At 49.0% G+C, this 15,975-nt stretch overlaps 1 protein-coding gene across 2 annotated transcripts in view; it reads left to right on the top strand.

Moving 5' to 3' along the window:
• Positions 1 to 15,975, top strand: part of LOC121541885 (serine/threonine-protein kinase PAK 3) — a 63,997-nt gene that overhangs the window by 29,612 nt on the left and 18,410 nt on the right. Inside the window, exons 2-8 of one of the 2 annotated variants that reach the window (XM_041851250.1) lie at positions 5,623 to 5,816; positions 6,258 to 6,358; positions 6,568 to 6,721; positions 6,982 to 7,019; positions 10,409 to 10,471; positions 13,787 to 13,930; positions 15,532 to 15,706. In XM_041851250.1, coding sequence (XP_041707184.1) covers positions 5,645 to 5,816; positions 6,258 to 6,358; positions 6,568 to 6,721; positions 6,982 to 7,019; positions 10,409 to 10,471; positions 13,787 to 13,930; positions 15,532 to 15,706 — 847 coding nt within the window. In that variant the 5' untranslated portion in view covers positions 5,623 to 5,644. The remainder of the gene's footprint in view (positions 1 to 5,622; positions 5,817 to 6,257; positions 6,359 to 6,567; positions 6,722 to 6,981; positions 7,020 to 10,408; positions 10,472 to 13,786; positions 13,931 to 15,531; positions 15,707 to 15,975) is intronic. The other variant, XM_041851251.1, reaches the window with a different exon arrangement.

Here is a 15,975-nt window from a genome sequence, read left to right as displayed (position 1 = left end):
CTTTTTACAGAAGGCGAGAGCCAAATCGGCATATTCAGGCGGAATGTGCATGGTGGGAACTTGGTTTGGACTTTCCACCGTCGTTGCCCCTACGGAAACACCTACACACCTCCCCAAGCACTGATCAGACCATCCCTCGAGAGCCCTCTGTTGCCATGAAATGTTGGGGTCATGAGAAGTTAACCAGGGAAGCCCCAACACCACGGGAAACGCAGGAGAATCAATCAGATACAATCTAATTATCTCCTCATGGCCCTCCTGCGTTTTCATCCTGAGAGGCGCTGTGACGTCCCTAATCAACCCTGACCCCAAGGGGCGGCTATCTAGGGCATGGATAGGGAAGGGCACATCAACTGGAACAATAGGAATCCCTAACTTATAGGTAAACTGACGATCGATAAAATTCCCAGCTGCGCCTGAATCGACTAGCGCCTTATGCTGGGAATGAGGAGAAACCTCGGGAAACACAACATTAATACACATATGCGCAACAGGGAGCTCTGGGTGAGTTGGGTGCCTACTCACCTGGAATGGCTCATCAGTGCGCTGCCTACCGCCTCGACTCCTGGGAGACCCTCCCCAGCACCGACCAGCAGTGTGTCCTCTGCGGCCACAGAGTGTGCAGGGGACGGCCCCTCTCCTGGTCTCCCTCATACCAGCACCTCCGAGCTCCATAGGGGTCGGCTCGGAAGTGCTGGGGGATGGAATGGACGGCCCCGGATCCAGACGTCCGCGGGTTGCCAACAGGGTATCCAGGCGAATCGACATGTCCACCAGTTGGTCCAGGCTTAGGTTGGTGTCCCTGCAGGCCAATTCCCGACGCACGTCCTCCCTCAAGCTACATCGGTAGTGGTCAATGAGGGCCCTCTCATTCCATCCCGCGTTGGCAGCCAGAGTCCTAAAGTCCAGTGCGAATTCCTGCGCTCTCCTCCTCCCCTGTCTGAGGTGGAATAGACGCTCACCCGCCGCTTTTCTTTCTGGTGGATGATCGAATACCGCCCTAAAGCGGCGGGTGAACTCCGCATAGTTGACAGAAGCGACGTCTATTCCCCCCCACTCGGCGTTGGCCCACTCCAGCGCCTTGCCGGACAGACAGGAGATGAGGGCGGACACGCTCTCGTATCCCGAGGGGACCGGGTGGATGGTTGCCAGGTAGAGTTCGACCTGGAGCAGGAAACCTTGACACCCGGCAGCTGTGCCATCATAAGCCCTCGGGAGCGAGAGCCGAATCCCACTGGACCCCGGAGGTGAAGCGATGGGTATCGATGATGGTGGGGGTGTAATCGGAGGAGGTGTAGGCAGACCTCCTCTCTCCCATCGCTCCATGGTGTTCACTACACCTTCCATGGCGGTGCCGAGAGCCTGGATCATGGCCGCTTGTTGTTGTACGCGTTCTTCCATTGATCCTGCTGGCACCGCTGCTCCTGCTGACTCCATGTAAGTTGTGTGATTCTGTCAGAGCGTCAGTGAATGCGGTAGGCGAAGTCAAACGCAGGACACAGAGCTTACTGGAAACGTACTTTACTCGAAAGTAACCAGAGTATAAACAACCTCCACACAGGGAGGAAAACAACCCGCACACGAACTACTGCCGATGACGAATACAATCACACACAACACACAATGAAAGACAGAGGGTTATATAGGGAAGACAATACAACATAATGGGAAACAGGTGTACACAATAAAGACCAATCTGACAAAACAAGTCAAACACAGAAACATAGATCGGTAGCAGCTAGTACTCCGGGGACGACGAACGCCGAAGCCTGCCCAAGCAAGGAGGAGGGGCAGCCTCGGCTGAATCCGTGAAAGCATGCCTCACCAATACCCAAACAAGTGCAGGAGGTAGCTTTGTGTTGACTGTTTCAGTCCAGGGACATAGCTACTTTAGAGTATTAAAACTGAAAACACAGTTTTTCCATGCTGAGGCCTGAGGATGTAACAAACTAGCCACAAACACCTACAGTTGAAATCAGAAGTTTACATACACCTTAGCCAAATACATTTAAACTCAGTTTTTCACAATTCCTGACATTTAATCCTAGTAAAAATTCCCTGTCTTAGGTCAGTTAGGATCAACACTTTATTTTAAGAATGTGAAATGTCAGAATAATAGGATTGAGGTCAGGGCTTTTTGATGGCCACTCCAATACCTTGACTTCGTTGTCCTTAAGCCATTTTGCCTTTGGAAGTATGCTTGGGGTCATTGTCCATTTGGAAGACACATTTGCGACCAAGCTTTAACTTCCTGACTGATGTCTTGAGATGTTGCTTCAATATATCCACATAATTTTCCTTCCTCATGATGCCATCTATTTTGCGAAGTGCACCAGTCCCTCCTGCAGCAAAGCACCCCCGCAGCATGATGCTGCCAACCCCGTGCTTCACGGTTGGGATGGTGTTCTTCTGCTTGCAAGTGCCCCCTTTTCCTCCAAACATAATGATGGTCATTATGGCCAAACAGTTCTATATTTGGAGCAGTGGCTTTGTCCTTGCTGAGCGGCCTTTCAGGTTATGTCGATATAGGACTCGTTTTACTGTGGATATAGATACTTTTGTACCAGTTTCCTCCAGCAACTTCACACGGTCCTACTCTGCTGTTGTTCTGGGATTGATTTGCACTTTTCGCACCAAAGTACGTTCATCTCTAGGAGACAGAACGCGTCTCCTTCCTGAGTGGTATGACGGCTGTGTGGTCCCATGGTGTTTATACTTGCGTACTATTGTTTGTACAGATGAACGTGGTACCTTCAGGCGTTTGGAAATTTCTCCCAAGGATGAACCAGACTTTTGGAGGTCTACCATTTATTTTTCTGAGGTCTTGGCAGATTTCTTTTGATTTTCCCATGATGTCAAGCAAAGAGGCACTGGGTTTGAAGGTAGGCCTTGAAATACATCCACAGGTACACCTCCAATTGACTCAAATTATTTCAATTAGCCTATCAGAAGCTTCTAAAGCCATGACATCATTTTCTGGAATTTTCCAAGCTGTTTAAAGGCACAGTCAACTTAGTGTATGTAAACTTCTGACCCACTGGAATTGTGATACAGTGAATTATAAGTGAAATAATCTGTCTGTAAACAATTGTTGGAAAAATTGTCCTAACCGACTTGCCAAAACGATAGTTTGTTAACAAGTCATTTGTGGAGTGGTTGAAAAAGGAGTTTTAATGACTCCAACCAAAGTGTATGTAAACTTCCGACTTCAACTGTAGGCTTCTAATCAACACATAGACACACACACTAACACACACACACATTTGTTTTACTATCGTTGTGGGGACCAAACAATTGATTCCCATTCAAAATCCTATTTTCCGTAATCCTAAACCTAACCCTAAACTTTAAGCAAACCCTAACCCTAATTCTAACTCTAGCCCCCACCAAATTATTCTTGTTTTATGATCCTTGTGAGGACTTCTGGTCCCAAAAGGATAGTAAAACCAAAAACACACACACAGATATTTGATGTCTCAAAGGTTCCTTCTACCTCTATATATGAGAGATTGCCCGTGGTCCGTGAGTACATCCTGTGCTGCCTGGTGGTCTTTGTCTACTAATGTAGGTCTCCACTCTGAGAGGCTGTGTGCCAGGCCCTGAATCGGAGACTGTTGGACTGTACATCACATGATGGGCCTCAGGGCAAGGTTGTGAAAAGATCCTAAGATGGAGGATGGAGGGATTGAGGATGAAAGAGGGGATGAGAGATATGAACATGTAGCCCAGCTCTCTCTCTCCCTCTCTCTCTCTCTCTCTCTCTCTCTCTCTCTCTCTCTCTCTCTCTCTCTCTCTCTCTCTCTCTCTCTCTCTCTTTGTCCCGGTTGTGATTTCACAGTCGAACAAAGCCATTGGACATCAATAGCACGATTCTAGCACCAAACAGCTCATTAGCTCACATACTTCTAACAGCCTGAGAAAAATGTCCTGTCATCTTGAAGGTTGCTCTTCATTGACTTTCACTTGTTTACATTGGAGAGGGAATTACTGTAATTTAACTCAATCTGTAGCTGTTTTCTCATCATCTTAATCTGTAGTGCACAGGGTTCAGGATGACAATTAGTATACCTTCTTGAGCCTAACCTTTACTTAAACAGATTTATCCTCTCTGAGTCTTTCAGATGACTTTCCCATCTTCATCTGAGTGCCCTCTCCACATTACCTAAATAGGCCAATGTTCCTGATGTAGTTGGAATCCCTAACTAGGGGGCTGCTCTATTGCAAGCTGCAGGTCTGGCTCACTGTTCTGTATGCTGCTTCTATTCCTACAGTGCCCACTGTTTCCTATGCAGAGCATGCTCCTGTCAATCTCATTATATTACCCTGGTGCCGGTGCTCCAGGAGAGGGCTCCCTAAAGCCTGCAGCTGCAATATTAATGGAACAGAGCAGCAGAGAAAAATAAGAACCTCTGCTTCATATTATATTACTGCCCTAACCTGTTAGCTCCTTACTGGGCCCTGCCCTAACCTGGTCCCTACCCTAACTGGGCCCTACCCTAACTGGGCCCTACCCTAACTGGGTCCTACCCTAACTGCAGCCGAGCAGCCATGACTTGAACACACATTCTAAATCGCTGGCCCAAACGTCCGCCTCACATATTGACATTTCGGACAGAGATGCCTGAGAGAATGTTGTGTGAAATGTAACATACACCATAATGTAATGGAACACAATGTAACAGGCACCGTAATGGTGAGCTATGTTCCTGAAACATGTTGTGTCATAAACATTGATTGATTTGAATGTCAGTGTTTCTATAACTGGGAGTGTCTGTCTGAACTGAGGCTTGGCTGAATCTCGGATTATCATATTACACGCAGAATACTATAAATAGGCTACAAACTACAGTACAAACTGCAGTAGTCCATGATGTTACATGAGAATATGTGTCAATCAGGGATGCAAGGGTTTGACTATGCTGAGGACTAGATAGTCTGTTTACAGATGCTGCCAGATGAAGTCAGATGTGTACTGGTGGATTTATCTCCTCCTATATGAATGTAGGTCGATGGGCTGCAGTCTCTATACTGTCAGTTTCTCTCCATCATTTTGGCAGACGATGATTGAAACAGCATCTCAGCAAAGATGTTTAATCTACTTAGTTCAGAGCTTCTGTTGAATGTAGTCATTTAGATTTAAACATGGTTTTATAGCTAGATGTTTTCCAGTCTGTGAGTCTTGTGATTGGATTGTTTTTTCTTTGGCACACGGCAGATATAAAACATTACACTGAGTAGTTCCTGAACACAGAGGCCTTCCTTCAAGAAAAAGATTAGGAACGAGAGTGGCGTTATGTTGAACTCCTGATGAAGTCTAAGGCAACTCATATGAGTTACAGAATTTGTACTCAAGTTCAAAACCATTACAACATTCCTCACATTTCTTGATCCAGTTATTGAGATTGAAAATACGTCTCTAAATGGGGGCTGGTTGTTGATTTGTTGAAAGCCTGCAGAGTGCAGAGGGAGTGGTGGACTTTAGTATATTTTGATATCTCAGGGAAGAGCCTGTAGGCACGGCCCTCTTCTCATTTTCCACTTTGATCCTAAGAATCTCTTCATTTATTTTCTATCATAGCACCATGCTAAACTTCCATCTCTCTTGTTTTTCTTTCTTCCTAGGAGATTGTGAGTGTTACTAAAGATGTCCGATAGAGTCGATATTGAAGAGAAACCGCCAGCCCCTCCCTTGAGAATGAACAGTAGTTCCCGAGACTCTACATCAGTGAATCACGGCTCCAAACCTCTCCCAATGGCTCCTGAAGAGAAGAACAAGAAGGTCCGCCTGCGCTCCATCTTCCCTGGGGGAGACAAGAGTGAGCAGACAGCTGCATATCACATTTTACTGTAGAATTAGAGTCCTGCATGAGCTTGTCCTGACCTCATGACCTAAACTGTGTGCCCTAGACATCACCACTGGCTCACGAGGTCCAGTGACAACAAGGAACCAGTTGATCAGTGATAGAGTAACATCACAGCTTTATGACAGTTAGGAGCCCCCTCTAAGTTATGCAATTTGAGATATGGGTATTGTATTTATATTTAGCTTCGCCCTCAGCAAAGAGTGAAACAATCTGAGTTATATAAAAGTTGTTGGAGCCATATAATCCGTGTAAACACAGTTCTTGTTCTAAAAATATTTGTAATCTCTGCTCAGGAATAATACCACACTGATTTGAAAATGTATCTCTTTAAAATCTCAGTGTACTATGTATTAGAAATAGATCTGAATGTTATTTTTGTTTTCCCCTGTGCAGCAAACAAGAAGAAGGAGAAGGAGCGTCCTGAGATTTCCCTGCCCTCAGACTTTGAGCACACCATCCATGTCGGCTTTGACGCTGTTACAGGGGAGTTCACTGTAAGTACATCCTTGACAGATCAACGTTCCAGTGAATATATTTAAACAGTATACGGTACATCACAGACAAGGAAGGTGTACAGTGAAGGTTTTGAGTATACCTTTAAATGGCCCATATTACCACTACATGTTAAAAATAACCATGGTAGCTATGAGGTCACAGAGTGGATCTGACCTCTGACCTATGACCTGTAACCTCTCTCCCCCAGGGCATCCCAGAGCAGTGGGCGCGGCTCCTTCAGACCTCCAACATCACCAAGCTGGAACAGAAGAAGAACCCTCAGGCCGTGCTGGACGTGCTCAAGTTCTACGACTCCAAAGAGACGGTCAATAACCAGAAATACATGAGCTTCACCTCCGGAGGTAAGAACACACAAACACACAACAGCCAGACGCTGTTTCAGATCATCTCTCTGCCTTACATTTCTGAATAATTGAAATAGGGAAAATATGCTGCTGTGCTGAGCTAAAGCTTTGAATATTTACAGTACATGCGGTCAGATCCGCTCTGTGACCTCATCTCTGTGACCGCACACTTTTTCATGTCTTGGATATATTTAACTGTCAGTGTGTTGTTAATGTAAGAGAATGGGACGTCTGGCAATGATTCCTTTCTCTTTCAGACAAATCAGCACATGGATACATAGCAGCCAACACTCTGGTAAGTGCTACTTCATTTCAAACATGTTTCTTTCCTCTTAACAACTAATTAGCCCGCATTTATTGAAAGAGAAACAAATGTGAGCTTATAGTCTGTGTAGTACTCTCTCGTCAGCTGTAGGGTGCTCTGGAGTTTTTGAAAGCACTGTAAGCCAGACTGCGTGTTCTCGCTGGGCCCATTAACATTATCATGACCTCACATGACTGTCTCAGAGTATAAGCGTCCCTTTGGAAATCAGCCAAAGGACTGTCTCTGGGCTGTGTCGCTGTCTGAGTAATGTTTCATCGGTGTAATGTAAATGGTGGACTGAGAGAGAAGACTCTCAGGGGTTGTGTGCACTCACCTGCATTCAGACTTTCTGTCTGTTGGTACTTTACCTCTGGCTTGGGTGTGAATAGTCGGTGAACGGAGGCCTTTTCTCTACTATGGTTTTGTTATGTCTGGAGAATGCTGGTTTTCCCAGGCGGTGGCGCCGGCCTGTTGACTCCCAGCACTCTAAGGGTCCTGATGAAGTGTTGATAGAGCAGGTACCACACCTCTCAATAAGGAGCTGGTTCAGAGCCAGGCAGTAGGTACCACACCTCTCAATAAGGAGCTGGTTCAGAGCCAGGCAGTAGGTACCACACCTCTCAATAAGGAGCTGGTTCAGAGCCAGGCAGTAGGTACCACACCTCTCAATAAGGAGCTGGTTCAGAGCCAGGCAGTAGGTACCACACCTCTCAATAAGGAGCTGGTTCAGAGCCAGGCAGTAGGTACCACACCTCTCAATAAGGAGCTGGTTCAGAGCCAGGCAGTAGGTACCACACCTCTCAATCGGTCAGCTCTCTGATATACTGTATGTATCAAATCAAAGTTTATTTGTTCCGTGAACGGGATACAACAGGTCTTACAAGCTATTTCTCAACAATGCAGTGTTCAAATACTAGGTCATATATCAAAAGATAAAAAAGAATTTATAACAAACCTAAGAATAAAAACTCACAAGGAGTAAAACACACAAGAATGTACGCAATATACAAGGTCGCTACCAGTTTCATATCAATGTGCAGGGATACAGTGGTAGGTGCCATATGGTGGCATTATGTCAATGTGCAGAAGCAAAATGTTCTGCCACTAATATCACGCTAGTGATCACCTTGCCATCTCTAGGTCAGCAGCTAGGTCTGGTCATCAGCAGAAGGTCCCCAAAACATGATTTGTGTCTCTTCACCCATGAAAATCTCTCTTCAGTTGATATGTGAGGATCCATTCATGTGTATTTAGATACTGATAGAAATAAGTCCCCATCTCTCCGTAGTGGTCCCCTGCCCTCTACCCTCCCCCATCTCTCCGTAGTGGTCCCCTGTCCTCTACCCTCCCCCATTTCTCCGTAGTGATCCCCTGTCCTCTACCTTCCCCCATCTCTCTGTAGCGGTCCCCTGCCCTCTACCCACCCCCATCTCTCTGTAGTGGTCCCCTGCCCTCTACCCTCCCCCATCTCTCTGTAGCGGTCCCCTGCCCTCTACCCACCCCCATCTCTCTGTAGTGGTCCCCTGCCCTCTACCCTCCCCCCATCTCTCTGTAGCGGTCCGCTGCCCTCTACCCACCCCCATCTCTCTGTAGTGGTCCCCTGCCCTCTACCCTCCCCCATCTCTCTGTAGTGGTCCCCTGTCCTCTACCCTCCCCCATCTCTCTGTAGTGGTCCCCTGCCCTCTACCCACCCCCATCTCTCTGTAGTGGTCCCCTGTCCTCTACCCTCCCCCATCTCTCCGTAGCTGTCCCCTGTCCTCTACCCTCCCCCATCTCTCCGTAGTGGTCCCCTGTCCTCTACCCTCCCCCATCTCTCCGTAGTGGTCCCCTGTCCTCTACCCTCCCCCATCTCTCCGTAGTGGTCCCCTGTCCTCTACCCTCCCCCATCTCTCTGTAGCGGTCCCCTACCCTCTGCTCTCCCCCATCTCTCCGTAGCGGTCCCCTACCCTCTGCTCTCCCCCATCTCTCCGTAGCGGTCCCCTACCCTCTGCTCTCCCCCATCTCACCGTAGCGGTCCCCTGTCATTTACCCTCCCCCATCTCTCCGTAGCTGTCCCCTGTCCTCTACCCTCCCCCATCTCTCCATAGCTGTCCCCTGTCCTCTACCCTCCCCCATCTCTACGTAGTGGTCCCCTGCCCTCTGCTCTCCCCCCATCTCTCTGTAGTGGTCCCCTGTCCTCTACCCTCCCCCATCTCTACGTAGTGGTCCCCTGTCCTCTACCCTCCCCCATCTCTCTGTAGTGGTCCCCTGTCCTCTACCCTCCCCCATCTCTCTGTAGTGGTCCCCTGTCCTCTACCCTCCCCCATCTCTACGTAGTGGTCCCCTGTCCTCTACCCTTCCCCATCTCTATGTAGTGGTCCCCTGTCCTCTACCCTCCCCCATCTCTCTGTAGTGGTCACCTGTCCTCTACCCTCCCCCATCTCTCTGTAGTGGTCCCCTGTCCTCTACCCTCCCCCATCTCTCTGTAGTGGTCCCCTGTCCTCTACCCTCCCCCATCTCTACGTAGTGGTCCCCTGTCCTCTACCCTCCCCCATCTCGCCATAGTGGTCCCCTGTCCTCTACCCTCCCCCATCTCTCCATAGCTGTCCCCTGTCCTCTACCCTCCCCCATCTCTACGTAGTGGTCCCCTGCCCTCTGCTCTCCCCCCATCTCTCTGTAGTGGTCCCCTGCCCTCTACCCTCCCCCATCTCTCCATAGTGGTCCCCTGTCCTTTACCCTCCCCCATCTCTCAGTATCGGTCCCCTGTCCTCTACCCTCCCCCATCTCTCTGTAGTGGTCCCCTGTCCTCTACCCTACCCCATCTCTACGTAGTGGTCCCCTGTCCCCTTCTTCTCTCCTCCATCTCTCTGTAGCGGTCCCCTGTCCTCTACCCTCCCCCATCTCTCCATAGTGGTCCCCTGTCCTTTACCCTCCCCCATCTCTCTGTAGCGGTCCCCTGTCCTCTACCCTCCCCCATCTCTCCGTAGTAGTCCCCTTCCCTCTACCCTCCCCCATCTCTCTGTAGCGGTCCCCTGTCCTCTACCCTCCACCATCTCTCTGTAGTGGTCCCCTGTCCTCTACCCTCCCCCATCTCTCCGTAGTGGTCCCCTGTCCTCTACCTTCCCCCATCTCTCCGTAGCAGTCCCCTACCCTCTGCTCTCCCCCATCTCTCCGTAGCGGTCCCCTACCCTCTGCTCTCCCCCCATCTCTCCGTAGCGGTCCCCTACCCTCTGCTCTTCCCCCATCTCTCCGTAGCGCTCCCCTACCCTCTGCTCTCCCCCCATCTCTCCGTAGCGGTCCCCTACCCTCTGCTCTCCCCCATCCCTCTATAGTTCATTGCTCTGTAATGTTGTGTGGGTCTGTGTTCAGTAAATCCTCCCATTTTCAACCTTCACATTCAGAACCGACTGCTGTCGTCTGGGCCTCCTGTCAGCCTTAGAACCTGCAGCGCATTATTTGACAAGGTAACTCCTCCATATTACATTCCGCATACCTCTACGGTCGTGGTCAAAAGTTTTGAGAATGACACAAATATTAATTTTCACAAAGTCTGCTGCCTCAGTTTTTATGATGGCAATTTGCATATACTCCAGAATGTTATGAAGAGTGATCAGATGAAAGTCCTTCTTTGCCATGAAAATGAACTTAATCCACAAAAAAACATTTTCACTGCATTTCAACCCTGCCACAAAAGGACCAGCTGACATCATGTCAGTGATTCTCTCGTTAACACAGGTAAGAGTGTTGACGAGGAGAAGGCTGGAGATCCCTCTGTCATGCTGACTGAGTTAGAATAACACACTGGAAGCTTTAAAAGGAGGGTGGTGCTTGAAATCATTGTTCTTCCTCTGTTAACCATGGTTACCTGCAAGGAAACATGTGCCGTCATCATTGCTTTGCACAAAAAGGGCTTCCCAGGCAAGGATATTGCTGCTAGTAAGATTGCACCTAAATCAACTATTTATCGGATCATCAAGAACTTCAAGGAGAAAGGTTCAATTGTTGTGAAGAAGGCTTCAGGGCGCCCAAGAAAGTCCAGCAAGCGCCAGGACCGTCTCCTAAAGTTGATGGGATCGGGGCACCACCAGAGCTTGCTCAGGAATGGCAGCAGGCAGGTGTGAGTGCATCTGCACGCGCAGTGAGGCGAATACTTTTGGAGGATGGCCTGGTGTCAAGAAGGGCAGTGAGGAAGCCACTTCTCTCCAGGAAAAACATCAGGGACAGACTGATATTCTGCAAAAGGTACAGGGATTGGACTGCTGAGGACTGGGGTAAAGTCATTTTCTCTGATGAATCCCCTTTCCGATTGTTTGGGGCATCCGGAAAAAAGCTTGTCCGGAGAAGACAAGGTGAGCACTACCATCAGTCCTGTGTCATGCCAACAGTAAAGCATCCTGAGACCATTCATGTGTGAGGTTGCTTCTCAGCGAAGGGAGTGGGCTCACTCAAAATGTTGCCTAAGAACACAGTCATGAATAAAGAATGGTACCAACACATCCTCCGAGAGCAACTTCTCCCAACCATCCAAGAACAGTTTGGTGACAAACAATGCCTTTTCCAGCATGATGGAGCACCTTGCCATAAGGCAAAAGTGATAACTAAGTGGCTCGGGGAACAAAACATCGACATTTTGGGTCCATAGCCAGGAAACTCCCCAGACCATAATCCCATTGAGAATTTGTGGTCAATCCTCAAGAGGCAGGTGGACAAACAAAAACCCACAAATTCTGACAAACTCCAAGCATTGATTATGCAAGAATGGGCTGCCATCAGTCAGGATGTGGCCCAGAAGTTAATTGACAGCATGCCAGGGCGGATTGCAGAGGTCTTGAAAAAGAAGGGTCAACACTGCAAATATTGACTCTTTGCATAAACTTAATGTAATTGTCAATAAAAGCCTTTGACACTTATGGAATGCTTGTAATTATACTTCAGTATACCATAGTAACATCTGACAAAAATATCTAAAAACACTGAAGCAGCAAACTTTGTGAAGACCAATACAAAACTTTTGACCACGACTGTACATTGGCTGAACACTAAATTGAACCATTTTGAACTCCTAATGTTGTTGATGCTAGATTTGCCCAGATACGCAGGCTCTATTGGATGGAAATGAACATGACTTACCAATAAACATGACTTACCATCCACCAAATGTTTGAGATTTTAGAGACCGCTTCACTCTCTATATTTAAATTTTGTTTGTGGGGGGGCATAATTGGATCTGGCCAATTTTCAAGGTAATGGATGCTTCGCTACTTCACCACTTGTCGTAAGCATTTCCTTAAACAATTCCAAATGGCCCATCCTTAAACTGTCAGGGCAGGGGCGCATGCCTAAGAGGGCTATTATGATCGTCAAAATCCTGCATGTCTGAACACGTGTTCTTCACTCCCTTCCCCACATAGCCAATATGTGCCTGCTTTAATAGTCAGTGGTTTAGATCTGACCGCGTGGCCCAGTAGAAACCTGTTAGCTAGCGCTGCTTATCATTAGCCAGCTAGCCTCTCATCTCCACTGCCTTGTTCGGCTCTGTCTGTGCTACCATGAGGGACAATAGGGGTCAGTGTTCTGAAGACTGCCCCAGATTCATAGCACAGACAGAGTTGAAGAAGGCAGTGGAGATGAGAGGCTAGCTGGCTAATGATAAGCAGCGCTAGCTAACAGATGTCTACTGGGCCATGTGGTCAGATCTAAACCGCTGATGGACTATTAAAGCAGGCACATATTGGCTATGTGGGGAAGGGAGTGAAGAACACGACGGACTTCTGGCTTGGCACCAATAGCCCACCGCTAATCACCACTACTGAAATGCTGCGCTGCTTTGGCTATTCTTTGCCATCCTATGTTGCATGCTTAGGCTAGGGATGGATTAAATCTATCCCACTGTACAGAACAGTCCAAGTGGTCACCCAGATGATGGAGTACAGTACAGAGGTGAGAGACATTGAAACCCATTTTAGAGGAGAGAGTAGTGACAGGGATTGCCTTTGCATGGCACTCTGATCCACCCTCAGAATAGGTATGTGACCTACTGTATTATAAGGCTGTTTTTAGTGGCTATGGTTGGAGTGTTGGGTTAGGGGTCGTTTTGCATGTTTGGCTCTCTAGGCCCAGCTGTATGCTGTATAATGCAGTTCTATGAAACACCTCACAACAGAGAATATCCCTGTTAGCCTTGTTCTAGCTTGTTTTCTCATATAGCTGTCATGGTTTTTGCTGTAAAATGTAACTACTGTACCACATATCCCCCCACCCCACACACCCCCACCCTCTGAGCACATCCCACCATGTCATACCACACTCTCTGTCTGGTACATACCTCAGCCCATATGATCACAAGCCATTCTAGTAGCTTTCCTGTCCAGGGCCCGTATCCACAAAGCATCTCAGAGTAGGAGTGCTGATCTAGGATCAGTTTTGCCTTTCGGATCATAATAAATAATATTATATGGACAGATCCTAGATTTGTGGATACGGGCCCAGGTTTAATCAAGCTGATCATATTGGATTGGACATTCCTGATTACACTGTGGATTTTTTTTTTTTTTTATTGTTTTACCGTATCTTATTTCACAGCTGAACACCCTGTTGTAATGGTATGGTCTAAGGAGGTGTTTATTGAAAGCATGGACATGCTTCATTACATGGAACATTAGGAGTCCCTGGACTAAACATTGACAATAATACTTGTGACGCAGCTGTCCCAGCGTTTCAGATTGTCACAGTCCAACGTACTACAGACCTCCTCACTGAAACCTTGATTTACCCTTCAGGGTGCAAAGACATCGACAGAGCCCCCTATAGCGCCCCCTGTGTCAGAGGAGGAGGAGGATGAGGAGGAGGAGGAGGAGGAAGAGGAGGAAGAGGACGATGAGCTACCACCTGTCATCGCACCTCGACCTGAGCACACTAAATCTGTGAGTCACTCTGAGGTTATAAACAATGACTTAACACAATGTTACCGATCGAAGACTTAGGAAGGCTTACAGTCTAATCACCTCAACAACTCAACTCAGTACAGAGTTGTACAGTATGCTTGTCCTGCTCCTCTCTGACTGTGTCCTGCCCCTCTCTGACTGTGTCCTGCCCCTCTCTGACTGTGTCCTGCCCCTCTCTGACTGTGTCCTTCCCCTCTCTGACTGTGTCATGCCCCTCTCTGACTGTGTCCTGCCCCTCTCTGACTGTGTCCTTCCCCTCTCTGACTGTGACTGTGTCCTGCCCCTCTCTGACTGTGTCCTGCTCCTCTCTGACTATGTCCTGCCCCTCTGTGACTGTGTCCTGCTCCTCTCTGACTGTGACTGTGTCCTGCCCCTCTCTGACTGTGTCCTGCTCCTCTCTGACTATGTCCTGCCCCTCTCTGACTGTGTCCTTCCTCTCTCTGACTGTGACTGTGTCCTTCCTCTCTGACTGTGACTGTGTCCTGCTCCTCTCTGACTGTGACTGTGTCCTGCTCCTCTCTGACTGTGACTGTGTCCTGCCCCTCTCTGACTGTGACTGTGTCCTGCTCCTCTCTGACTGTGTCCTGCCCCTCTCTGACTGTGACTGTGTCCTGCCCCTCTCTGACTATGTCCTGCCCCTCTCTGACTGTGACTGTGTCCTTCCTCTCTGACTGTGACTGTGTCCTGCTCCTCTCTGACTGTGACTGTGTCCTGCTCCTCTCTGACTGTGACTGTGTCCTGCCCCTCTCTGACTGTGACTGTGTCCTGCCCCTCTCTGACTGTGTCCTGCTCCTCTCTGACTATGTCCTGCCCCTCTCTGACTGTGTCCTTCCTCTCTCTGACTGTGTCCTGCTCCTCTCTGACTATGTCCTGCCCCTCTCTGACTGTGTCCTGCCCCTCTCTGACTGTGTCCTGCTCCTCTCTGACTATGTCCTGCCCCTCTCTGACTGTGACTGTGTCCTGCCCCTCTCTGACTGGGACTGTGTCCTATCCTTTCTGACTGTGACTGTGTCCTGCTCCTCTTTGACTGTGTCCTGCTCCTCTCTGACTGTGACTGTGTCCTGCTCCTCTCTGACTGTGTCCTGCTCCTCTCTGACCGTGTCCTGCCCCTCTCTGACTGTGACTGTGTCCTGCCCCTCTCTGACTGTGACTGTGTCCTGCTCCTCTCTGACTGTGTCCTGCCCCTCTCTGACTGTGACTGTGTCCTGCTCCTCTCTGACTGTGTCCTTCCCCTCTCTGACTGTGTCCTGCCCCTCTCTGACTGTGTCCTGCTCCTCTCTGACCGTGTCCTGCTCCTCTCTAACTGTGTCCTGCCCCTCTCTGACTGTGACTGTGTCCTGCCCCTCTCTGACTGTGTCCTGCTCCTCTCTGACCGTGTCCTGCTCCTCTCTAACTGTGTCCTGCCCCTCTCTGACTGTGACTGTGTCCTGCTCCTCTCTGACTGTGACTGTGTCCTGCTCCTCTCTGACTGTGACTGTGTCCTGCTCCTCTCTGACTGTGACTGTGTCCTGCTCCTCTCTGACTGTGACTGTGTCCTGCTCCTCTCTGACTGTGACTGTGTCCTGCGCCTCTCCTTACAGATCTACACCCGCTCTGTCATCGAACCCTTGGCGCCTCCCGCCCCTGTGAAGGAGGTCACAACCCCGCCGGAGTCCCAGGTCCAGCCGGAGAACACATCCAGCACTCTGTACCGCAACACTGATCGGCAGAGGAAGAAGTCCAAGATGACAGATGAGGAGATTCTGGAGCGACTGAGTATGTTGTCTCTCTGTGGACCTATGGAGCATGGAGAGACCCATAGAGATTGTGCTGTGACTGTACTGTGATGTGTCCAGACCTCTCAGCTCTAAACTCATCCTATTGCAGTGATTAGTGTGGGCTGCTCAGTAAGCCACAGATTACAGCCTTAGGACGGCCAAGCGCCCCTCTATAGTCAGAGTACTGCTCTCTCTGCAGTGTCTGCATGTGCCCCTGTCCAAAACATCAGCAGTGCTCTACTGTGCAGGCCAACCTCCCAGCATGCA

This window comes from Coregonus clupeaformis, chromosome 27 (assembly GCF_020615455.1).
Source record: "Coregonus clupeaformis isolate EN_2021a chromosome 27, ASM2061545v1, whole genome shotgun sequence".
NCBI lineage: Eukaryota > Metazoa > Chordata > Actinopteri > Salmoniformes > Salmonidae > Coregonus > Coregonus clupeaformis.
Note: the sequence above shows the minus strand (reverse complement) of the source record. Positions and strands in the feature narration are given on the sequence as shown.